This window comes from Cololabis saira, chromosome 12, assembly GCF_033807715.1.
Source record: "Cololabis saira isolate AMF1-May2022 chromosome 12, fColSai1.1, whole genome shotgun sequence".
NCBI lineage: Eukaryota > Metazoa > Chordata > Actinopteri > Beloniformes > Belonidae > Cololabis > Cololabis saira.
Window position 1 is genome coordinate 8423671 of NC_084598.1, and position 22081 is coordinate 8445751.

The following is a 22081-nucleotide window of genomic DNA, read 5'->3' on the forward strand; positions in this document are numbered from 1 at the left end:
AATATTCCGTTTACATGGTAATTAATCATTTGGGATATCTGGATCAAACCAGCGACGCACGGAGAACATCATGGCGCAATTCCCTTCATTTCCGCTTCTTCTTCCTGTATCCAAATTCAAAACAAATGCTGCTTCGCGCAACTTTTCGGTCACCTTCTTGTAAATCTCCCTATCCCGGTACTTTCTACCGTCTACAAATGCAGAAATGTTCATATCCTTCATTACATTTATGAAGTGATTAGTCTCCTCCTCGTCTTGCGTTTTGCCGTGTTTATAAGAACTTCCTGGACTCAAAAGACCAGGATTCCTTGTGAACAGAACATGCGCAGAAATGTGATGACCGAATATTCGGGATCTAAAAGGAGTAACCCAGGGGTCATAGTCAGGTTTTTAAAAACGTTTTTAAAACGTCAGGCTACAGAGAGACGGCCGCGTAGCCGCGTACCCTACGGCGTAGGCGCTGCGTTGATTTAACGCAGAACCATAATTCAGCCTTCACTCATAACTGTGGTTCGATGCTCCATAGTTGTTGTTTTTCCCGGGGTACGGAAGAGGAAACTCCTTCCGTGTTCATTTCTGACCAATGAAAGAACAGTTGGTTCTCATGGCATTTGTTAACAGCTTTGAACCGCTACAGACGGTTGACTTGAACACAAACGAAAAACGAAACTGTAACTGTATCGATTTAGCCCCTGAATTGGAACAAAACAAACGGGCCACAGGTCTGAAAGCATCCTGAGATTAACAAGTGCAGGTGTGAAACCTGGTCTGCGAGTGCAAAGACGTCGGAAGAGACGAGCGAAGACCGGCGTTACCTTGCTCTTGGCGGTGCAGATGAAGTTGACGGTGGATCCCATTCGGACAGTGTGGGATTTGGGCTCCTCCACTGTGACTTCGATGGGCTTAGACGAGCCACCTGGTGATGTGCAGGTATACATCACAAAAACGGTTTATAATACATTTTATTTATAATGGACTTTACATTCCTGAGAATCTCAAAGTGCTACAGTTTGATAATTAAAAAGGAAACAGAAATAATAAAATCAAGATAAGAGATAAAAGGGATAAAAAGTCAAGACATGGGTAAAAAGAGAATAAAACCATTAAAAACAGCAATTAGGGAAAAAAAAACAACAGCATTGTTTAGTGGTAAAATGCTTTGCTAAAAAGAAAGGTTTTTAGTCCTCTTTTAAAATTATCCATAGTTTGTGGTGCCCTTAGGTTGTCAGGGAGGGCATTCCAAATACGTGGGGCAGCGATACTAAAAGTTAGCTGAAGCACATCCATGTGGGGCTACGGGTGAGAAAAAGGCCCGGCCGCTGAGAGAGCGTCCCCAACACACACCTGACACGACGATCTCCGCCCGGCTCCTGTTGCTGCTGCGCTGGTCCCGGCAGGTGCAGATGTACACGCCAGCATCGCTGGGCTGGATGCTGGGGAAGTGGAGCTCTGCTCCTGCACACACATGAATGAATGAATGAATGAATGAATGAATGAATGAATGAATGAATGAATGAATGAATGAATGAATGAATGAATGAATGAATGGTTTAGTTGGGTTACATTACATTATATGCAACTTAACTTGTGTGCATGTAACTGACAAAAACAATATCATACATATTTACACTAATCAGTTTCACACAATAAACAATAACACACAAACTGTGTGTAACCGAAAAAGGAACAAGCTGATGCCGAAACTTACACTGGAAAAACTCAAAATCTTACCAGGAATATTTGTCTCATTTTTAGTTAAAATGTCTCATTTTTAGTCAAAAAATCTCATTACACTTAAAACAAGAGTCATTACCAGAAAAATAACTTGTTATTTGACAATTTTCACATTTCAAGTAAATTTTCACTTGTAATTAAATTATATTCAAATCATTTTGCATTGTAATCCTTAATTATTTTGTCTTTCAATATTTTTTAAAACTCAACGAGATCTACATAATTTCAGTTCATCACAAAGTCCCAAAAATGAAACACATAGGTATTTAACATCAGTCCTCACATAACATGTTTCAAAGACCCATAGCCTTCTTAAATTATAATGTGTTTCTTTGTCTTTGTTTCTTTAAAGATGAGGTGTTACCTCATTGAAATCGTGTACCAAAAGAAAGATTTGATAGAAAATGTTAGGGTATGCGTGTCCGTACCTTGTCTGCGTCTCTCAGCGCTGATGGAGATGGGCCGCCCGTCCTGTCTGGTCCAGGAAAAGTAATGTGGAGGAGATCCAGACACCTGACAGCGCAGAGTGACGGGGCTGCCCGGGGACGCTGGGACCATTTCTGGATAAATCCTCACCACCAGGGAGGCTGCGTCTGTTAAATGCATACAGGATTTATTCACAGAAAAAAAGAGAAAGAAAAAAAGGACACCTGAGTATGAAGGCAGAATATCTGAAGAGCTCCGTTGTCCTCCATTCAACCTCCATCTGGTGCTGTATCTGAGCCAGCGGTGGGAAACCCTGTCCTGCACGATTTAGAGGTTTCCCGGCTTCACCACACCCGATTCTAATTAACCGTCCTCATTAGCTTGTCATCAAGGTCTGTACATCTTTGTTGATGACACAGCTGTGTCACGGTGTGCCGGAGCAGGGCAGCATCTAACGGTGCGTCCCAAATGCCATACTAAACAGTATACAGTATACTCTAGTTTAAGTATACTTAAAGGGGACCTATTATGGCATCTAATACCTATTTTAAACAGGCCTTGAATGTCTCTGAGCCATGTCTTTATCTTCCCATTCTCCAACCTCATTATCTATGCAGGATTCTGAGTGGGCGGGGCTATGATAATGAGGCACTGTGCTGATTGGCTGCCTGAATGACGTGATACACTGCTACGGAAAAATGGCGGAAGCTCCGGCGGGCGGAGTTACACCGTGTCCTAACGGCATGCGATGCGAGCGAGCGTCAGCGTCAAAATCAATTCCATTGCTTTATTTTCTATTGGACTGTCCTAACTGGCCGCAGCGACGCAGCGACGCAGCGACGCAGCGACGCAGCGCGAAGTGGCTGAACATTTATCGGACGCCCTGCTTCTATTTTCTTCCTGCCGCTCGCGTTGAAAGCCGGTTGAAAGCGAAGGAAACAGTCACGGCTGATCCAGTTAGTTGAAATGAGAAGTTATCTCTATGATGCCTCCTCATTTCACTACAAAAACCTCAATAAGCAGCGCACCACTCCGCTCTTTCCCGTTTATCCTGGCCGATGATTAACTCATCTGGTTAATATCTTATGGAAACCAAAGCGAAATCCCACCTAATTACACACATTTGAATTGTAGCGTGATGGTGCTGCTGCTGCTGCAGCTTTGCTTGGTACCGGTAACGTTATCCTCCATTTCTGTTGGTTGCTAAGTATCTGCGCAGCACTTAGCAACCAAACATTGCATTGTGGGAGGTTTCTGCTCAGCTAGTGTCCATCAATCCACACTAATACATTTCTCTGGAATGAGTATGGATAGTACATACTATTGAGTACGTACTAATGTTTCGGACGCACTAGAAAAATCTCACACACTGTTTTTGCTACTCATTAGGGTGGAAGGATGGGATTTGGGAAGCAGTTTATGACATGCAGGACGGGGCCCTGGGGCCAGGGTTGCCTACCCCTGATCTAAGTATTGCGTGACTGTTTAAAACGAGGTCTGTTTAGTCAATGTTTCTATGTAATCTTACCATCATTTGCACGACACTTGACTCTTTCCATGGGGTTCCCAACATATCCAGCAGCACAGCTAGTGGGGGAAAGAGCACAGAGAACAAATTCACTGAAATTCATGGTCGTGGGAAATAGAACTGTTTTATTGCTTCTTTTCTAGATATGCTATCACTAAAGCACCGGTTGTTGATTTATCACATTATCCAGCTTGAAATGCTTTTTAGGACCCTTTTTAGAAACCATTTTTGGAGAAAGATCCCCCTCACCGTTCGCAGTACTGGCCCGTGTATCCAGGCTGACAGGCGGTGCACTGGTAGCCTCCGTTTCCAAGGCTCTCGCAGGTCGGGGAGAACCTGTTTCATGGGTTGGGCGGACAAACAACATCATCTAAAGTCTCAAAAACAAGATTTAATATCAGTGCAGAGGATGTGGTGTTCATCTGTTGGGAATAACATCCTTGTCACACTTAAGTGAACTAAGTGCACAGACTAAGGGCCAATCCCAATGTTCACCCTACTTTCTACCACTAGCCCTAAAGATCAAGCCACAGGCGTAGGGCCCTTGTAATGTTCCCTAGGGATTGGGACACCACTTGCTACGTCACTGTGTGGTTTACGTTCGGGTACGTAAGCGACTGCGTAGTTACGTTTGCACATACGTCACACCATATCAGGAAGCCCAAAGCTAAAAGCTGTTTTAATTTCAGCTGTAGCGCTGTTAATATGCCACTTTATTAAGTTTTAATATTTTTTCAGGCGTAAAAGTAACCGTTAAGATCCCCAACCTGGGCTCAGTTTATCCAAATAACGCCTGTTAGGAAATTTGCTCCGATGTTTTCGGGGATGAGAAGAGCCGCCGGCTCGGGAGCTGATTTATGGTTCCGACGCAGAGCCACACCAGTGATTATGTACATTCACTGAGTGAATATTATGAAAGTAAAATATATATTTCTCACTAGAAATTTAATCAAAACGCATTTTTATGCAGAAACTAACTCAAAATATTGATTTTATTCACTAAAAATGACAAATGTCTGCCATGTTTTTTTGTTTGATTCAGTCTGGAAATTTTTCTGGCCCTCGTTGGCGAGTCAGCATCTGAAATCCCTCACTGTGAAGAGCTAGATTCATACACACTAGCCCTCGTTATGTCCACTAGCCCTACATGCAAAGAGGAATTGGGACACCACTACCGTCACGGGAACACGCAAAATGTAGGGGTAGGGCTGAAAAGTAGGACTAGGGGGGGATTGGGACTGGCCCTAAATATGAACTCTTCAACAACAACGAAAAAAAGGATTCAAATAAAAGCTGTCTCCTCAAAAAATGGGAGGTTTTCCGTAAACAGACTAGCGAGTGGTACAAAGCTATAAATGGAGGTGGAATGTGAGCTCTTGGTATGTGTGCCAGTACTTACTGGTTGTCTGGGTCAGCGTGAGGGCAGGCGCATGGCTGGCAGTCCTCCGGAGTTCCAACCGTTGGATCGCCGAAGAAGCCGGGGGCGCAGAGCTCGCAGAGCTCGCCCTGCGTGTTGTGCAGGCAGCTCTGGGAGGAGACACACACTGTGTTTACAGACCTGTCCACCTCATCACCTGACTGAGACGTGGAGACCAGGAGCAGACTGGTCTCGGGGGTCGTACCGTGCAGATGCCGGTCTCCGGGTGGCAGGATTCCGAGTGGCCGTTGCACTCGCAGAGCTCGCAGTGGCCCAGGTACAAGCCTCCTCCGGTGCGCGTGTATCCGGCCGCACAGTCCTAGATGTGGCATTCAGTCAATTAGGCACCATTTTTTTACTCAAAACCTTTTATTTAAGTATTAGGGCCAAACTAAGACAAAAAAAAAATTGGAAATTACGAGAATAAAGGTAATATTATGAGAATAAAGTCGTAATATTATGGGAATAAAGTCATAATATTACGAGAATAAAGTCATAATGTTGCGAGAATAAAGTCATAATGTTGCGAGAATAAGGTCGTAATATTACGAGAATAAAGTCGTAATATTATGAGAATAAAGTCGTAATATTATGGGAATAAAGTCATAATGTTACGAGAATAAAGTCGTAAAATTACGAGAATAAAGTCATAATGTTGCTAGAATAAAGTCGTAATATTACGAGAATAAAGTCGTAATATTATGAGAATAAAGTCGTAATATTATGAGAATAAAGTCGCAATATTACGAGAATAAAGTAGTAATATTATGGGAATAAAGTCGTAATATTACGAGAATAAAGTCATAATATTATGAGAATAAAGTCGTAATATTATGGGAAAAAAGTCGTAATATTACGAGACTAAAGTAGTAATTTATGAGAATAAAGTCATAATTTTGCAAGAATAAAGTCGCAATATTCCGAGAATAAAGTCATAATGTTCCGAGAATAAAGTCGTAATATTACGAGAATAAAGCTGTAATATTACGAGAATAAACTTGTAATATTAAGAGAATAAAGTCGTAATATTATGAGAATAAAGTTGTAACATTATGGGAATAAAGTCCTAATATTACGAGAATAAAGTGGTAATTTATGAGAACTCTAACAGGAAGAGCATCTTCTCCCTGTGTTAAAATGAGGAATATTGAGCATCTTGTGAAGCTTTATATTTTGGAATCAGTTTCACAAATAAGGAAATACTTAATCTTTTGGCACATCAGCATGGAATTATTATCAGTATAAGGACTTTAAAACGATTGTGCAAACAACTGCGTCTATTCTATATCGAAGAAAGAACCACACAGACTTGGAAGAAATTGCGTCTTTTGTGGAAGAGGAAAATCTTTCTGATCATCCTCATTGTTTCCTGAGAAACAACAAAACCTCTTTGAATGGCAGCAGATGGAACCACCGCTAGTCTTGCAGTCGACCACTACTGTACTATACTATACTATACTATACTATACTATACTATACTATACTATACTATACTATACTATACCATACTATACGACTTTATTCTCATAATATTACGACTTTATTCTCATAATATTACGACTTTATTCTCGTAATATTACCACTTTATTCTCATAATATTACGATTTTATTCTCGTAATATTACGACTTTATTCTTGCAACATTATGACTTTATTCTCGTCATTTTACGTCTTTATTCTCATATTATTATGACTTAATAAAAACGGCGGCATCCACAATTATGTCAAACAAACATTATACACATATTTTCACCCCCTTCCAAACCCACTCCTCGGACCTAAGCATTCGATGAAAACAATGAATAATTAATAATAAGGAAAATTATACAATAATACAACAATAAAAAACAAACAAACAAAAAAAAGGACAAAATAAAACAAAGGCAAAACATAATAATATCAAAAACTGGACAAGGATAGCTTCAACAAGGTAGTCTATATCAATTTTAAGCTTGTGTTGCGTGGTTTCCAGCAACCCCAGCCCGTGATTACCTGGCAGGAGAGCCCCTGGTACCCGGGCGGGCAGCGGCACTGCTCCACCTCCAGGGCCTGGGCCAGCCCGCTGTAGTTGGGCACGGCCACCTCCATGCTGATGTCGAAGATGCTGGAGGAGCGCATCTCAGACGAGTAGGAGGCTCGGATCAGGACGTCGTCCAGGTCGGCCAGGACCATCAGCAGGTGCTCTCTGGTGGCGGGCATGCCGTCAGGGCGCCGCCAGTTTTCCTGCAGAGTACAAGGAGGGCTGAAGCAAATCTTCCTGTTTTGGTTTGCATTGATTTTTAGACATAAATCCCCAGTTCCTCATTGTTCTTTACAACCTTTCTCAAGTGAATGCAATACTCTTCCGTTAATAGCTGCTGCTTAAATTCTTTTTTTATTTTAATATTTCTCCACATATGAACTTATGTTGTATGACTGTTTCTATGTATGTCAGTAACTCTCTCTACTGCTGATGTCTGGGCCCGGAAATGTTTGATCTCAACCAGGTTCTCCTGGTTAAATAAAGGTTAGATAAATAAAAAAAAAAACTAGTGAGATAATTTTTTGAGTCCCGGGTTCACCCTTGTTGCAAAGGAACAAAAGTAAATATAGGAATTACGGCATTCTTTTATTTGCAAACTGAAAGGCAAGTTTGAATCTATTTTATGAGTTCAAATTAAGGCTGGCCAAGTTAACACGTTATTATCGCCTTAACTCATTCATTTATTAACGCCAACATTTATTTTATTGCGCATTAACGCATGTTGCTCACATGCTTTTGTTTTGAAAAGTCTTTTTTTGGCTGCTGCGGATCCGGAAGAGAGTTGGCAGAAAACATGCGGAAAAGCTAAAACAGACATGGAGAGCGGTAAAATTACGGAACGGTTACATGGACATTTTCATTTTAAAGTTCTCCCAGACGGCGGATTCGACCCCTGTAAAGGAAATTTCAATAGTGATTTTTTTTTTCTGTACTTCACACTTTCTAACAGGGACATTTGGTGCTGAATATAGACAGTAATGCTGCTCGCCGTTAAAAGTTTCTGCTGTTTCCTCAGAAATTGCCTGTTTTAATGTCATGATTGTGGATGAGGATTTTGTTGGTAGACTTTTTTTATTTTTCATAAAAAAACAGGATAACATTAATGCCCTGGCAGTGGCAATAAGCTATATTTTATTTGACATTTTTACACTAAATATGTGTTACTGACAAGTGCTGATGTTTGCTGAGATGTTTGCACAACAAATGTTATGGCACTTTCGTTCATACTTTTACAATGTGATTAATCGTAATTAATCAGGGAAATCATGGGATTAATTGTGATTAAAAATTGTAATCGTTGCCCAGCCCTAGTTCAAATACTATGTTTAATAACCACTGGTGCAAGCATCTGCATAAAAATGTTGTGACTACTTTTACAGTTTTGTGAGCAGAGCTCAGGAGGAAGTTGTTACTACCTCTGGTTCCATGGCAGTATGAAGCACTTACCTCCCTGAAGACCAGCTCAAACGTTTTGGTCTCTCTGGTGCCCTGCTGTCTGGTCTGCCAGGGCTGACGAGACACCAGCGTGATGTCATTGCCCTGCAGGATGGAGACGAGAGCGGATGAGTAACTCCAACGAACACACGGGACCGGGAGAGGAAAACAGCAAATCAGTTCCACTCACGATGATCTGGACGTCAGCGTCTTCCAGGAGCGTTCCTCTCGGACTGGCCACGTAGGAGATGGTGTATTTGAGTTTACCACCATACGAGCCCACCTTCAAAAAATAGAAAAGAATGAACAAATATCAGTGTGAGGTGGCTGCTGGAGGAAATGACGCACGTAGATCAGCCGTGCAGTTTATCATGGGAGGGACATGCAATGTCTTCTGGGAGTCTGGATGGAGCTGTTCCAAAATGAAGTCAGATGTGGCAAGAAAAACTAAAAGGAAGAAAAGATGTTCTCAAGTTGTCTGAAGAAAATCATTTAGAATCAAAAGCACAATCTGAGGAATAACTTCTGCACCAAACAACTTGATCAAATGGTTCTCAGCAGTTGGATTTTGCGTAAAGTAGATCTTATATAGTAGTCTTATCCCGGAAAACTCTTATCTGCATGTAAAGAGCTGGCCTCATTTATAAAAGAGTGCGTAGGATTCATACTAAAAGTGTACATGCGCCCAAAAGACGAAAATGGCGTGCGCACAAAAAATCCAGATCTATAAAACCGTGTACACACACATCTGCACGCAGTGATTGCTTTATAAATCACAGTCCAGCTGGAAGGTTGCACACGTGAATTCGCCTCATACCCCGCCCTCTACACGCCCACTTTCTACCATAAATGGGCAATGCAAACTACATGATGATTGTATTTGCATATAAATGAGCCTGCTGAGCATGCGCAGCGGCTTCCTGCAGTCTGTTTCTGCTGCGCGTCAGGATGAATGAGACGTGTCGAGCCAGGCAACCGTGACACTAAATTTCACAGAGACCGAGATTAAGATGTTGTGGATGAGGTGGAGGCAGGAAAACCACATTATTTGGTGGTCACAGTAGTGGCATCACTAATAAAAATACAGCGAGTGAGTGGCAGCACGTCGTTGCTGCGCTAAACGCTGTGAGTGGCACGGACAGATCTGTGGCAGAAATAAAAAAGAAGTGGTGCGATCCCCTAAAGGGACTCCGTTGTTTTTATATATATAATGAGTTTTACGTGCGCGCGTGAAACCTTTAAGGCTGATTTATGGTTCCAACGCAGAGCCTACGGCGTAGGTGTGCGTCGCCGCGTACCCTACGGCGTAGGCTCTGTGTTGGTGTAACGCGGAACCATAATTTAGGCTTTATACGCGCGCGTAAAGGTTTCACGCGCGTAAAAATCATTATATATATAAATCTGTGTCCCTTTAGGGGCTCGGTAGAGTGGCCCGGCACTTATTTGTTCTGTCCTCAGTCACTCTCCAGTGTGAAGCGGGACACGATCAGCGCTATTATATAATAAGCCTGATATGTGATGACATTAAAAGTATTACATGAATCTGGCTTCATTTCACCATCTCACCGCCTGCGTCGCCAGTTCCCCATATCTTCAAAATGTTCCTGCACTAGGGTCAGGGTTGGCGTAAAGATAAGCACATTTTCCCGTTCGTTTTTTTTTTTTTTAATCCCAACCTTTGCGTAGAAGGTGGCGTGCGCATCTTTCAAGCCCTGTTTTGTGCGCACGCAAGCTTTATAAATGAGGCCTGATCCTGTGTGAGCTGCTGGCTGTTAAACAAGCATTCAAGCGACGGGGTTGACTTGCTTGACCTCAAAATACAACGCACACTATTTGTCCGATTTTTTTTCTACTTTCCGAGTTCATAAACGTATAATTACAAATTCTCAAACTTATAATAAAGTATATCTAATATTTCCAAAGTCTTGGTTATTTAAAAGAAAAAAAAGATCGATTCCACCTTCACCATGAACATTTACACTCACACACACACACACATGCACACACACAATTCAAAATACTTTACCCTACCCTGTTTCCCTTTTTCAATGTTAGATCACATATTATTTCGTTGGTTTGTGGAGTTTCCATTAAATAAGGACTTACAAGTGGGCATCATAAATCATAAAAAAAGATATTCACCTTTGTAAAACTGTTCAGGATTGAAATTCTCTACATTTTACACATTACGTGGGACAGAGACGGTATATGATATGATAACATGACAGAAGGCAATCCCTCCTTTAATAAAGAGGAGGAATGCCACGCAGGAAATGAAGCACATACTTGGAGAGAGAACAAGGATGCTGATGTGAACAGAGCGAGTGGACAGATGAAGGACGAGACGGAAGGATGGATAGTAATGTTGCAGTTCTGTATTTCTGTGGTCTAAAAGGTCCAGGAATCAGGCACAGACTCCAGCACACGTCCAACATTACCTTATCCCCTGTGAACTGGTCTGGGAGCTGCCAGTACAGCGCATCGTCATCCTGCTGCAGGCTGAAGCCTTTGTAGACCAGAGCGGACTGAGAGTCGAAAGGAAGGAAGGAGAGATGGGAAAATAAGGCATTGAGAGAGCGGGAGAGATGCAGCGAGCCCAAACCATAATCATGCAGATGACCGGCAAGCAGGCAAGCACAGAGAAGAAGAAGCCTGCCCAGTGGGATGTATCGCTGGATTCTTTCACTAAAGGCTCTGCTGCAGGCGCTTCTCCAGAACTTGCATTGCACCTTTTCTGAAACTGTCTGTGACTACGTTTACATGCATCAATAACCCTTTTCTAACCGGAATATTAGCAATAATCCAGTGCACGGCCATGTAAACACCAATAACCCCTTTGAATAATTGGAATTTGTTCATATTCTGGTTTTTAAAAACCCAAATATGACCCCTGGGTTACTCCTTTTCTAACCCGAATATTTGGTCATGTAAACGCCTAACGCAGGGGTCGGTAACCCAAAATGTTGAAAGAGCCATATTGGACCAAAAACACAAAAAACAAATGTCTGGAGCCGCAAAAAAATGAAAAGTCTTGTATAAGCCTTAGAATGAAGGCAACACATGCTGCATGTATCTATATTAGTTATTAGTGTGGGAAGATTTTTTTTTTCATTATGCACTTCGAGAAAAAAGGCGAAATGTCGAAAAAAAAGTCGAAATGTTGAGAAAAAAGTTGAAATTTCGAGAAAAAAGTCGAAATGTCGAGAAAAAAGTCAAAATTTTGAGAAAATGTTGAAATGTTGAGAAAAAAGTTGAAATGTTGAGATTAAAAAGGAAAGGAAAAAGGAAGAAAAAAAGGAAAAAAGAAGAAAAAAGGAGCCTAGAGCCACTAGGGCGGCGCTAGAGAGCCGCATGCGGCTCTAGAGCCGCGGGTTGCCGAGCCCTGGCCTAACGGGATTTCCACATCAAAAGAAACAGGAATCTGTTTTCTGCGCATGTTCTTTTCACAAGGAATCTTGGTCTTTTGAGTCCAGGAAGTTCTTATAAACTAATCACTTCATGAATGTAATGAAAGATATTAACATTTTGGCATATGTAGATGGTAGAAAGTACTGGGATAGCCAGATTTACAAAAAGGTGAGCGGAAAGTTGCACGAAGCAGGATTTGTACGAACGCCAGACCAAATCAAGCTCCGCTGGAAGACGCTGGAAAAGGCAAACTACAGGGCAGAGAAAAAAAACGACTTCTACTGGGCTGTTGATTATCCACCGTGCTGCTGTTATTGCTGTTGTTTTGGATTTGGATACAGGAAGAAGAAGCAGAAATGACGGGAATTGCTTTATGATGTTCTCCGTGCGTCGCTGGTTTGATCCAGATATCCTAATGATTAATCACCATGTGTACAGGGATAACCCTGTTTGCTCACGCATGGAAACAGATTATTCCCAATGTTTCAGTAACCGGAATTTGACCGTAACACGAATTTTGACTGAATGTAAACGTAGTCACAAATGTAAAAGTGACAACTCATGATGGCGAGTTAGAAGCAGCTTCACACCAGACGACAGCAAAACGGCAGGCCATTAGAAAACCAGTGGAGAGTAACAGTGCGCTCTATGACAGATATGCCATGCTGACGTTTTGCTTAACAAGGGAAAATGTGACCTAAGGGGTTGAGGGAATTCTATTAATGATCCATTACTCAGCCATGCCACGCTCTACCTTGCCGCTGGAAGAACTAGGGGTCTTTCTCACTGTGTTCTTGCTCTGTTGATCCACGGCAGACCACAAACAGAGACACGTCATCGACACCACAGAGAAACAAAGAGGCTTGTAAGTAGGGATGGGCGGTATGGACTAAAAAATGTATCACGATCATTTCTGGCATTTATCCTGATGACGATAAAAAAATACCAATTCAACTCCACCTTTGTAACTTTAAATCTATCACCACATTCAGTCTTTGGAGCCCCCAAATCACTGCTCTAAAATAATACTAAATACTACTAAACTACACCAATTAAATTGAATGAATAAAAACCAATTAAATGAGTTACACCTGTACTGCAAAACTGGAATGACTCAGATCTGCCATGTTTGTTACACAAAAACCTCATCAACGGGAATTTATCCTTCTTTCTTTCTGGCTCATTTCTTTCTTTCTTTCTTTCTTTCTTTCTTTCTTTCTTTCTTTCTTTCTTTCTTTCTTTCTTTCTTTCTTTCTTTCTTTCTTTCTTTCTTCAGGCTCATTTCTTTCTTTCTTTCTTTCTTTCTTTCTTTCTTTCTTTCTTTCAGGCTCATTTCTTTCTTTCTTTCTTTCTTTCTTTCTTTCTTTCTTTCTTTCTTTCTTTCTTTCTGGATCATTTCTTTCTTTCTTTTTTCAGGCTCATTTCTTTCTTTCTTTCTTTCTTTCTTTCTTTCTTTCTTTCTTTCTTTCTTTCTTTCTTTCTTTCTTTCTTTCTTTCTTTCTTTCTTTCTTTCTTTCTTTCTTTCTTTCTTTCTTTCTTAGGCTCATTTCTTTCTTTCTTTCTTTCTTTCTTTCCTTCTTTCTTTCTTTCTTTCAGGCTCATTTCTTTCTTTCTTTCTTTCTTTCTTTCTTAGGCTCATTTCTTTCTTTCTTTCTTTCTTTCTTTCCTTCTTTCTTTCTTTCTTTCAGGCTCATTTCTTTCTTTCTTTCTTTCTTTCTTTCTTTCCTTCTTTCTTTCTTTCTTTCAGGCTCATTTCTTTCTTTCTTTCTTTTTTCAGGCTCATTTCTTTCTTTCTTTCTTTCTTTCTTTCTGGCTCATTTCTTTCTTTCTTTTTTCAGGCTCATTTCTTTCTTTCTTTCTTTCTTTCTTTCTTTCTTTCTTTCTTTCTTTCTTTCTTTCTTTCTTTCTTTCTTTCTTTCTTTCTTTCTTTCTTTCTTTCTTTCTTTCTTTTTTAGGCTCATTTCTTTCTTTCTTTCTTTCTTTCTTTCTTTCTTTCTTTCTTTCTTTCCTTCTTTCCTTCTTTCTTTCTTTCAGGCTCATTTCTTTCTTTCTTTCTTTCTTTCTTTCTTTCTTTCAGGCTCATTTCTTTCTTTCTTTCTTTCTTTCTTTCTTTCTTTCTTTCTTTCTTTCTTTCTTTCTTTCTTTCTTTCTTTCTTTTTTAGGCTCATTTCTTTCTTTCTTTCTTTCTTTCTTTCTTTCTTTCAGGCTCATTTCTTTCTTTCTTTCTTTCTTTCTTTCTTTCTTTCTTTCTTTCTTTCTTTCTTTTTTAGGCTCATTTCTTTCTTTCTTTCTTTCTTTCTTTCTTTCTTTCTTTCTTTCTTTCTTTCAAGCTCATTTCTTTATTTCTTTCTTTCAGGCTCATTTCTTTCTTTCTTTCTTTCTTTCTTTCTTTCTTTCTTTCTTTCTTTCTTTCAGGCTCATTTCTTTATTTCTTTCTTTCAGGCTCATTTCTTTTTTTCTTTCTTTTTTTCAGGCTCTTTTTTACCGTGAGATGACAAATTCTTACCGTGGGGGAATTTTTTTGACGGTATATCGTGAACGCTAAAATATCACCCATTCCAACTTGTAAGTTTACACAACACACCTGCCGCAGACTCTGTACCTGCACTGGAGGAGCGTACGGCTGCGGCTGGGTCGGCCCGACCGAGGAGGACAGACCCGACGGAGGGAGGGGGGCGCTCCGGTTACGCAAAGACCATCGAGAGGAGGAGGAGGAGGAGGAGGAGGAGGAGGAGGAGGAGGAGGAGGAGGAGGAGGAAGAGGAGGAAGAGGAGGAAGACGGCACCCGGGGAGAGGGAAGAGAGGGGGACTTGGAGAATGTAAGAGGAGCAGCTCGCTTATTGGAGAAATTAGATAGCAGTGCCCAGACTTCTTCATCCAGTTGCCTGAAATCACCCTTGGGGATGCAGGGCACAAGAAAAACAGAGGATGGGTAACCATGGAAACAGCGAAGGACAACAGAAGAAGGTTCTGAGAATGTAGTTCACACTGCAAAAAACTCAAAATCTTAACAAGAATATTTGTCTTATTTCTAGTTAAAATGTCTAATTTTTAGTCAAAAAAATGTCATTACACTTAAAACAAGACTCATCACTGGAAAAAACAACAATTTTCACCTGTTTCAAGTAGATTTTCACTTAAAATAAGTAGAAAAAATCTGCCAGTGGAACAAGATTTTTTTGCTTGTAGAAGAAAAATCTTGTCCCACTGGCAGATTTTTCTACTTATTTCAAGTGAAAATTGAATTGAAACAGGTGAAAATTGTCAAATAACAAGTTATTTTTCTGGTAATGACTCTTGTTTTAAGTGTGATGAGATTTTTTGACTCAAAAATTAGACATTTTAACTAGAAATAAGACAAATATTCCTGGTAAGATTTTGAGTTTTTGCAGTGCACTCTATCAGTCCGAGAGAGCAGACATGCTGCATCATGCAACACTGGGATATGTCGTGCAATCAAGGCTTTACATGCACTCAAGTGGGCCGTTAGTCTCCGAGCCAAGAGGCTGCGCAGAAACCCAGTTATTGAAGATACTGCAAATGTTAAGCCTCGGCTGTGTTGTTCTTTCTTCAGGGGATGAGTCACAGCAAGGAAACAAAACCCCTAATCAAAAGCTTCTTGCACCTTAGAATCGTTTGACTTTGCAACACACGGGTGACCTCCTCGAAACGCACACACATGCAAACACAATCACACACATACAAGATTGTCTCAGAAAATTAGAATATTGTGATAAAGTCCTTTATTTTCTGTAATGCAAAAATGTCATACATTCTGGATTCATTACAAATCAACTGAAATATTGCAAGCCTTTTATTATTTTAATATTGCTGATCATGGTTTACAGCTTAAGAAAACTCAAATATCCTATCTCAAAAAATTAGAATATTCTGGGAATCTTAATCTTAAACTGTAAGACATAATCAGCAATATTAAAATAATAAAAGGCTTGCAATATTTCAGTTTATTTGTAATGAATCCAGAATGTATGACATTTTAGTTTTTTTAATTGCATTACAGAAAATAAAGAACTTTATCAAAATATTCTCATCTTCTGAGACAGTCCTGTACTAGTTTGACATTAGTTTCTGCTCAGAGCTGCTTCATCTGGAAACTGTGGAGATTGTTCCCACAATTATATTCCAAATATGTCCACAGACGTTGTTGTGGATTCCTGGGCAACTTTACATTCAGCCACGCCATGTGGGTCGATCTTTAGCTTGTTCTCTGGCGTGCATAACTCCGCTGATGGGGATGAAGGAAACTCTTTGATCACTTGCCTTTTCATTGAGCTCGTGGTATTTGTGTTGTGGCAGTGTTATTGAGGCAAAGTTAAACTTTATGAACCTCTTCAATGGACCATTAAGAATCCATCCGTTTAAATGGCTCGTGTGAGGTGAAGCAGAAAGCAAATATGCTCCGCTATGTCAGTCCTTTGAGACACTCGACACTCCCGTTCAGTTGTAAAGTGTTTTTAAAATCCCATGCCTTTAACAAATAATTCAAAATAAGGATGCATTCAGGATGTAGCACACAGCAGATGCTCGTTATACCTCTGTTTGTTACTGATTTGCTATGTAAAGTTGTCTGAAACACGTCAAACAACACTCTTTATATGAAACCAGCACTAAGTGACATTACTATACCTGCTCTGCTCGTTTCAGACGAGAAAAAGATTGTTTCTAGAGGGAACAGGTGAAGGGAAGCAGAAAATATGGACAGCTGCATTAGCTTAATGAAACTGGGCCAATGAAAGTATCAAGACTTGACATGAAACCGAAAAAAACAGGAAACAGAGTACACGTTTGCAAGATAAACCAAGGTTTTGCAGGAAGAAAAAGCAGAAATGAGAAGAGAGCAGTTCAGAAAGAGTGGCCCACAATTTCCTGATGACTGATAGAGGACTGAGGGTTTCTTCATCTGGAGGATTTCACTGTTGCGTTTCCTTCCGGATACTGACCTTGTCTCCCTGGTAAACGTCTGGAAGCTGCCAGTAGTGCGGCTCCTGTCCCAGATAGTCGAAGTTGCTGTAGGACAGCTGAGTGGGGCCCTCGGTGGAAACCTCCACGGTGAAGCCGGTGGAGATGCGATTGGTGCGCTGGCGGTTCACCAGAGCGAAGCCCTGGAAGTCTCCCGGGAAAAACACTGAGGACACCTGCAGAAACGCAAAAACAGGTTCAGGAAATAAGAACACAGATCATAAATACAGCAGTTGTTCGTGCCAGAACCTACGGAAGAGTATTAGGGCCAGGCAGGAGAAAAATACATATCATATTTTAGAGGAGGACGATTTTTTTTTCATTATGCACTTCGAGAAAAAAGTTGAAATTTCGAGATTAATGTTGAAGTACAATTTCGAGAAAAAAGTCGAAATGTCGAGAAAAAAGCCAAAATGTCGAGATTAATGTTGAAGTACAATTTCGAGAAAAAAATCGAAATGTTGAGGAAAAAGTCAAAATTTTGTGAATAAAGTTGAAATGTTGAGAAAAAAGGCGAAATTTCGACTTCATTCTTGAAATTGTATTTCAACATTAATCTCAACATTTCAACTTTTTTCTCCACATTTCGACTTTTTTCCCCGAAGTGCATGATGAAAAAAAATCTTCCCCTCTCAAATATTTTTTCTCCTGCCTGGCCCTAATACTCTTCCGTAAGAACCAGAATGGATAAAAATGAATTTTAAAGGTAATATGTAATATTATGTAAGGCATGTATGGGGAAATGCTATGATCACAAGAAATGAAGGAGGACTTTCCTTCAACTATTTACCGGAGGAAAGAGTGTTGTTGACACTTCAGCTATCTACCGATTTACTTTACCACTATTGCGTTTGCTGTATTTTATTTACCCTGAATATGAAGTCTCCACATGGTCTTAAAGACTGAGGAAAGCATTACTTCAGTCCTTTTGTCCTGAACTCACTCGCTTGGCTACTGCATAGTTGTCTTATCCAGAGCAAATGCACAGTTTGGTTGGTTTTTGCAAGATGAAAACTGTTCCTTCCAGACCATGGTGGTGTGGGTGTGTTGTGCAGAGGCCTCACCTGGTCTCTGTAGTGTGTGGAGCTGGAGCACTGCTGGGTCACACCCATACAGAAACAGGACAGGCAGCCGTCTTTATTCTCCTGGCTGAGATGGAAGCTCCCAGGCTTGCAGCTGGAGCAAGTGGGGGCCTCAACGTTCATCTGCCACGAGGAAAAGAGGTCAGTCCATGCCCAGACACTGGGAGACTCACAGAGACGTGGACAGGAACTCACCTTGCAGTAGCAAACACCGTCACTGCAGGTCTCACGTCCTCTCTCGTCACAGCTATAACAGTTACCTGCAACGAGGCAGCAGAGAAGCAGCTTACGGTGTGTAAAGGTGTTTGACTGAGCGGTAGCATTCTTAAGGCCAATCCCAATGTTCACCCTACTTTCTACCACTAGCCCTCAAAATGAAGCCACAGGCGTAGGGCCCTTGTAATGTTCCCTAGGGATTGGGACATCACTTGCTACATCACTGCGTGGTTTACGTTCGGGTACATAAGCGACTGCGTAGTTACGTTTGCACAAACGTCACACCATATCAGGAAGCTGAGAGCCAAAAGCCGTTTTAATTTCCGATGTAGCGCTGTTAATATGCCACTTTATTAAGTTTTTATATTTTTTCAGTAAAAGTAACCATTAAGATCCCCAACCTGGGCTCAGTTTATCCAAATAACGCCTGTTAAGAAATTTGCTCCGATGTTTTCGGGGGATATCTAGAGCTCGGGAGCTGATTTATGGTTCTGCGTTAAATCAACACTGAGCCTACGGCGTAGGTTACGCAGCGACGCGCACCATAACCGCATAACCTACGCCGTAGGCTCTGCGTTGGTGTAACGCGGAACCATAAATCAGCCTTTATTCTGGCGAGATCTGAAGATACAACGCAACAACGACCAAGCGAGTGATTATGTACATTCACTAAGTGAATATTATGACAGTAAAATATAGATTTCTCAATAGAAATGTAATCAAAACGCATTTTTATGCAGAAACTAACTCAAAATATTGATTTTATTCACTAAAAATGACAAATGTCCGCCATGTTTTTTTGTTTGATTCAGTCTGCAAATGATGACGTAAAGCATTCTGGGAAATTTTTCTAGCCCTCGGTCACGAAGTCAGCATCTGAAATCCCTCACTATGAAGGGTTAGATTCATACCCCCTACCCCTCGTTATGCCCACTAGCCCTACATGAAAAGAGGAATTGGGACACCACTACCCTCACAGAAACGCGCAATATTTAGGGGTAGGACTGAAAAGTAGGACTAGGGGGGGGATTGGGACTGGCCCTTATAACTTAAATGAAGAGGCTCTTTGATGCTTATGTTGCAATAAAAGATATGAGAAAACGGAACATATCAGTCATTTCCTGATTTTCCATTATCACACTGCAGAATTTACCATTGACTTCATTGCCAACTCCGCATTTCAGTCCAAGGAGTGGGTTGCCAGTGTATCCCGGGGAACATCTGAAACGAAACCAAGACAATGTGCTAAAACAATTTTTTTTCCAGTCGCGGGTGGATGCAAGTTGTGACCCAAAGAGCAAGGAGACAGGAAGCTGGGAAGTCTGGGAGAAGTGATACAGTTGATGAGTCACGTCATTCACGGAGCGCTTCGACCCAAAGAAATAACCTGGAGCCCTTTTACATTTAAAAAAAAAACTATTTTCAGGAGAGGGAGAGATAGAATAAAAAATAAAAAAAAACACTCGGAGCATTGGAGATGGATAAATGACTAACTGCTCAACATGTCTCAGATGTTGATTCCATCTCTCATACGAATGTTACACAACTGAAACGGAGAAGTTTCAAATGATCATAGATAATAGGATTAACATTAGAAAAACAAAAACTATCACCAAAACGAATAAACTGCAAAGCTTTACTGATGCAGAAGTGACAGCAGAACAAACAAAGCAGAGAAGAGGAGAGGCGACGTGACGAGCCACAGACACCAGAGATGCTACGGTGGTCTTAAACTACCCAGCGTTGCACCAACAACCCAAGCACGATAACGTCAGGGCCACCCGAGGAGAGGCTGATGCCAGATCTGTCCAGCTTGCTCGTTCTTACCTCACCTGGACTCGGCAGGTCCACGGGTCAACGGCCGACAGACGGGACTTCCACCTTACAGTCAATCAAGCTTGCTTTGGAAAACCTTCTCAAAATTACATCCCAGTAAAGTTTCTAAGGTTTGGCTAACTCTACGTTTCACATAGATCCAACAAAAAGAGATCATTTATAAAGATCCGGAAAAACTGATATGGTCATACAGTAACGTGATAAATATCCCGGAGATAAAGTGTATCAAGTAATCAGAGAAAACATCACAAACAATGACATTAAAGATGAAACAGAGTCACAAACAGTTTGACATATTTCTTATTGAACTGAATCCAGAAAGTGGTTCCGTGTGTGAGGCCAGAATTCCATGAAAACACCTTTTTCTAATCATATATATGATGCAAAATATGATTAGAAGCTATTGGAGGATGATGATCCACACTTTAAGCTTTCAGGTAGTTTTACACCTGAGTCTAATGAACAGCATGACCCCCCACCCCGAAAAATACCTCAAGATTCATGATTTCATCTACTGTATAACTCACATCAGTCAAAAATGTCGACTTCCCACCAACATATCTAATATACCCAGATGTACCGCGGACGTTCATGCTCCCTGGAGGATAAATCAGTCAAACGTGAGGATAAGAATCAGCTGTGGAATTTGTGCTGCGCAACCTTTAAAGCACAGCAGTCCTGAGTTGGAGCAAACGCTGACAAGTTTACTACGAAAAATCTCTCATCACAAGGAAGGAAATGGAAAGGGTTGAGTCTTTAAAGCAGATAAATGCACACTTTAATCGGATGATGGCGCTCACTTGCTGTAAAGTCTGTAGTTTAAACCAGGAAGGATACGATCTGTCCAATATCTATTGAGACATTTCATCTGAAGCCACAAGCTTTGAATGGCGCAGGAGGAGAAGTCAGGGGATCCCTGATGTCTGTAAGCTTCATCCTCCAGGGAAAATCAATGTCCATGTATCAATATTAAAAAAAAAAAAGAAAAAAAGACAAAAAATCGTAGCAATTCATCCAATAGTTAAGAAAATAGTTCAGTCAGGATCAAAGCAGCACTACAATAGCCAGGCAATTTTCATTTAATATACAAAAGAATTAATATACAAAAAAAAATATACAAAAATAATATACAAAATGTGTGATAGATAGATATTCTTCTTCACACATTTTCATGCTCAGTCATAGTCAACGATGCACAGTCCTCATGCACAACCACAGCAGGGTGTTACAGTACGTTGGTAATCTTGCCATATATAAAGTGTTCGTTCTTTATCTTTAAAATACCAGAAAGAAATAGACACAATGCTGATGTTTGAGGGGAACCTTGCATCTCCACTTTGGGCCCTAACCCGCCCTACTCAGGGGATTGACCTTTATCCATCTAGATCAGGGGTCTTTTTTAGCCCATGGACTCCTTGGATGAGAGAAAAACAGACCAGGGACCCCGCTTGTAATTCTTATTTTTTCCCTTTTTTTATTAATGTGTCAAGTTTTAAGGCTGGCTTATAATAACTTTTGAATGCGTTTTATTCTGCTTTTATCACGTAATTAACCTATTCCTGACTGGGTTATTAGCCTACATTTTTTTCTTTTCATTTTATTCTTTATTTCATTCAAAAAATAAAACAAACAATTCAATACAAATACAAACACAAATGTTCATAAATTGTGAATGAAAAGGGAGCAGAAAGGAGAAGAATCTTATCTAATCTGCCCCTTTTTCCCGAAAAAATACATTCACAAATAACATAATTTAAAAATTTAAAAAACAACGATTAAGTAAATAAAAAACTAAAATAAAATAACCGCCGGTAACATGTGTTTATGGTTGAGAAACCGAGCTGTAACGTTACAATCTCCAGCTTTAGGCTTCGTTATTGTCACTAATTTATCCATCAGGTCTAACTAGCGTTGAATATGAAATAGCCAGGTCAATTTCGCATAAAATTTTCTTTTCTTAAACAGCTAGCTAGCTCGTTTTTCTGCTCTAAAGTTGAT

The 22081-nt window shown here is 40.6% G+C and overlaps 1 protein-coding gene across 4 annotated transcripts in view; it reads right to left on the minus strand.

Annotated features, from left to right (window-relative positions):
• The window catches only part of hspg2 (heparan sulfate proteoglycan 2), a 198005-nt gene that overhangs the window by 63449 nt on the left and 112475 nt on the right, over nt 1–22081 (minus strand). For 2 of the 4 annotated variants that reach the window (XM_061735372.1, XM_061735373.1), the window contains exons 31-48: nt 19401–19468; nt 18227–18291; nt 18014–18154; nt 16931–17125; nt 16617–16652; nt 14572–14865; nt 12724–12768; nt 11000–11086; nt 8752–8844; nt 8574–8666; nt 7097–7327; nt 5311–5424; nt 5088–5215; nt 3938–4024; nt 3689–3747; nt 2163–2327; nt 1345–1455; nt 816–916 (exon numbers count right to left, since the gene is read on the minus strand). In XM_061735372.1, coding sequence (XP_061591356.1) covers nt 816–916; nt 1345–1455; nt 2163–2327; nt 3689–3747; nt 3938–4024; nt 5088–5215; nt 5311–5424; nt 7097–7327; nt 8574–8666; nt 8752–8844; nt 11000–11086; nt 12724–12768; nt 14572–14865; nt 16617–16652; nt 16931–17125; nt 18014–18154; nt 18227–18291; nt 19401–19468 — 2113 coding nt within the window. The remainder of the gene's footprint in view (nt 1–815; nt 917–1344; nt 1456–2162; nt 2328–3688; nt 3748–3937; nt 4025–5087; nt 5216–5310; nt 5425–7096; nt 7328–8573; nt 8667–8751; nt 8845–10999; nt 11087–12723; nt 12769–14571; nt 14866–16616; nt 16653–16930; nt 17126–18013; nt 18155–18226; nt 18292–19400; nt 19469–22081) is intronic. The other 2 variants (XM_061735374.1, XM_061735376.1) reach the window with 1 other exon arrangement.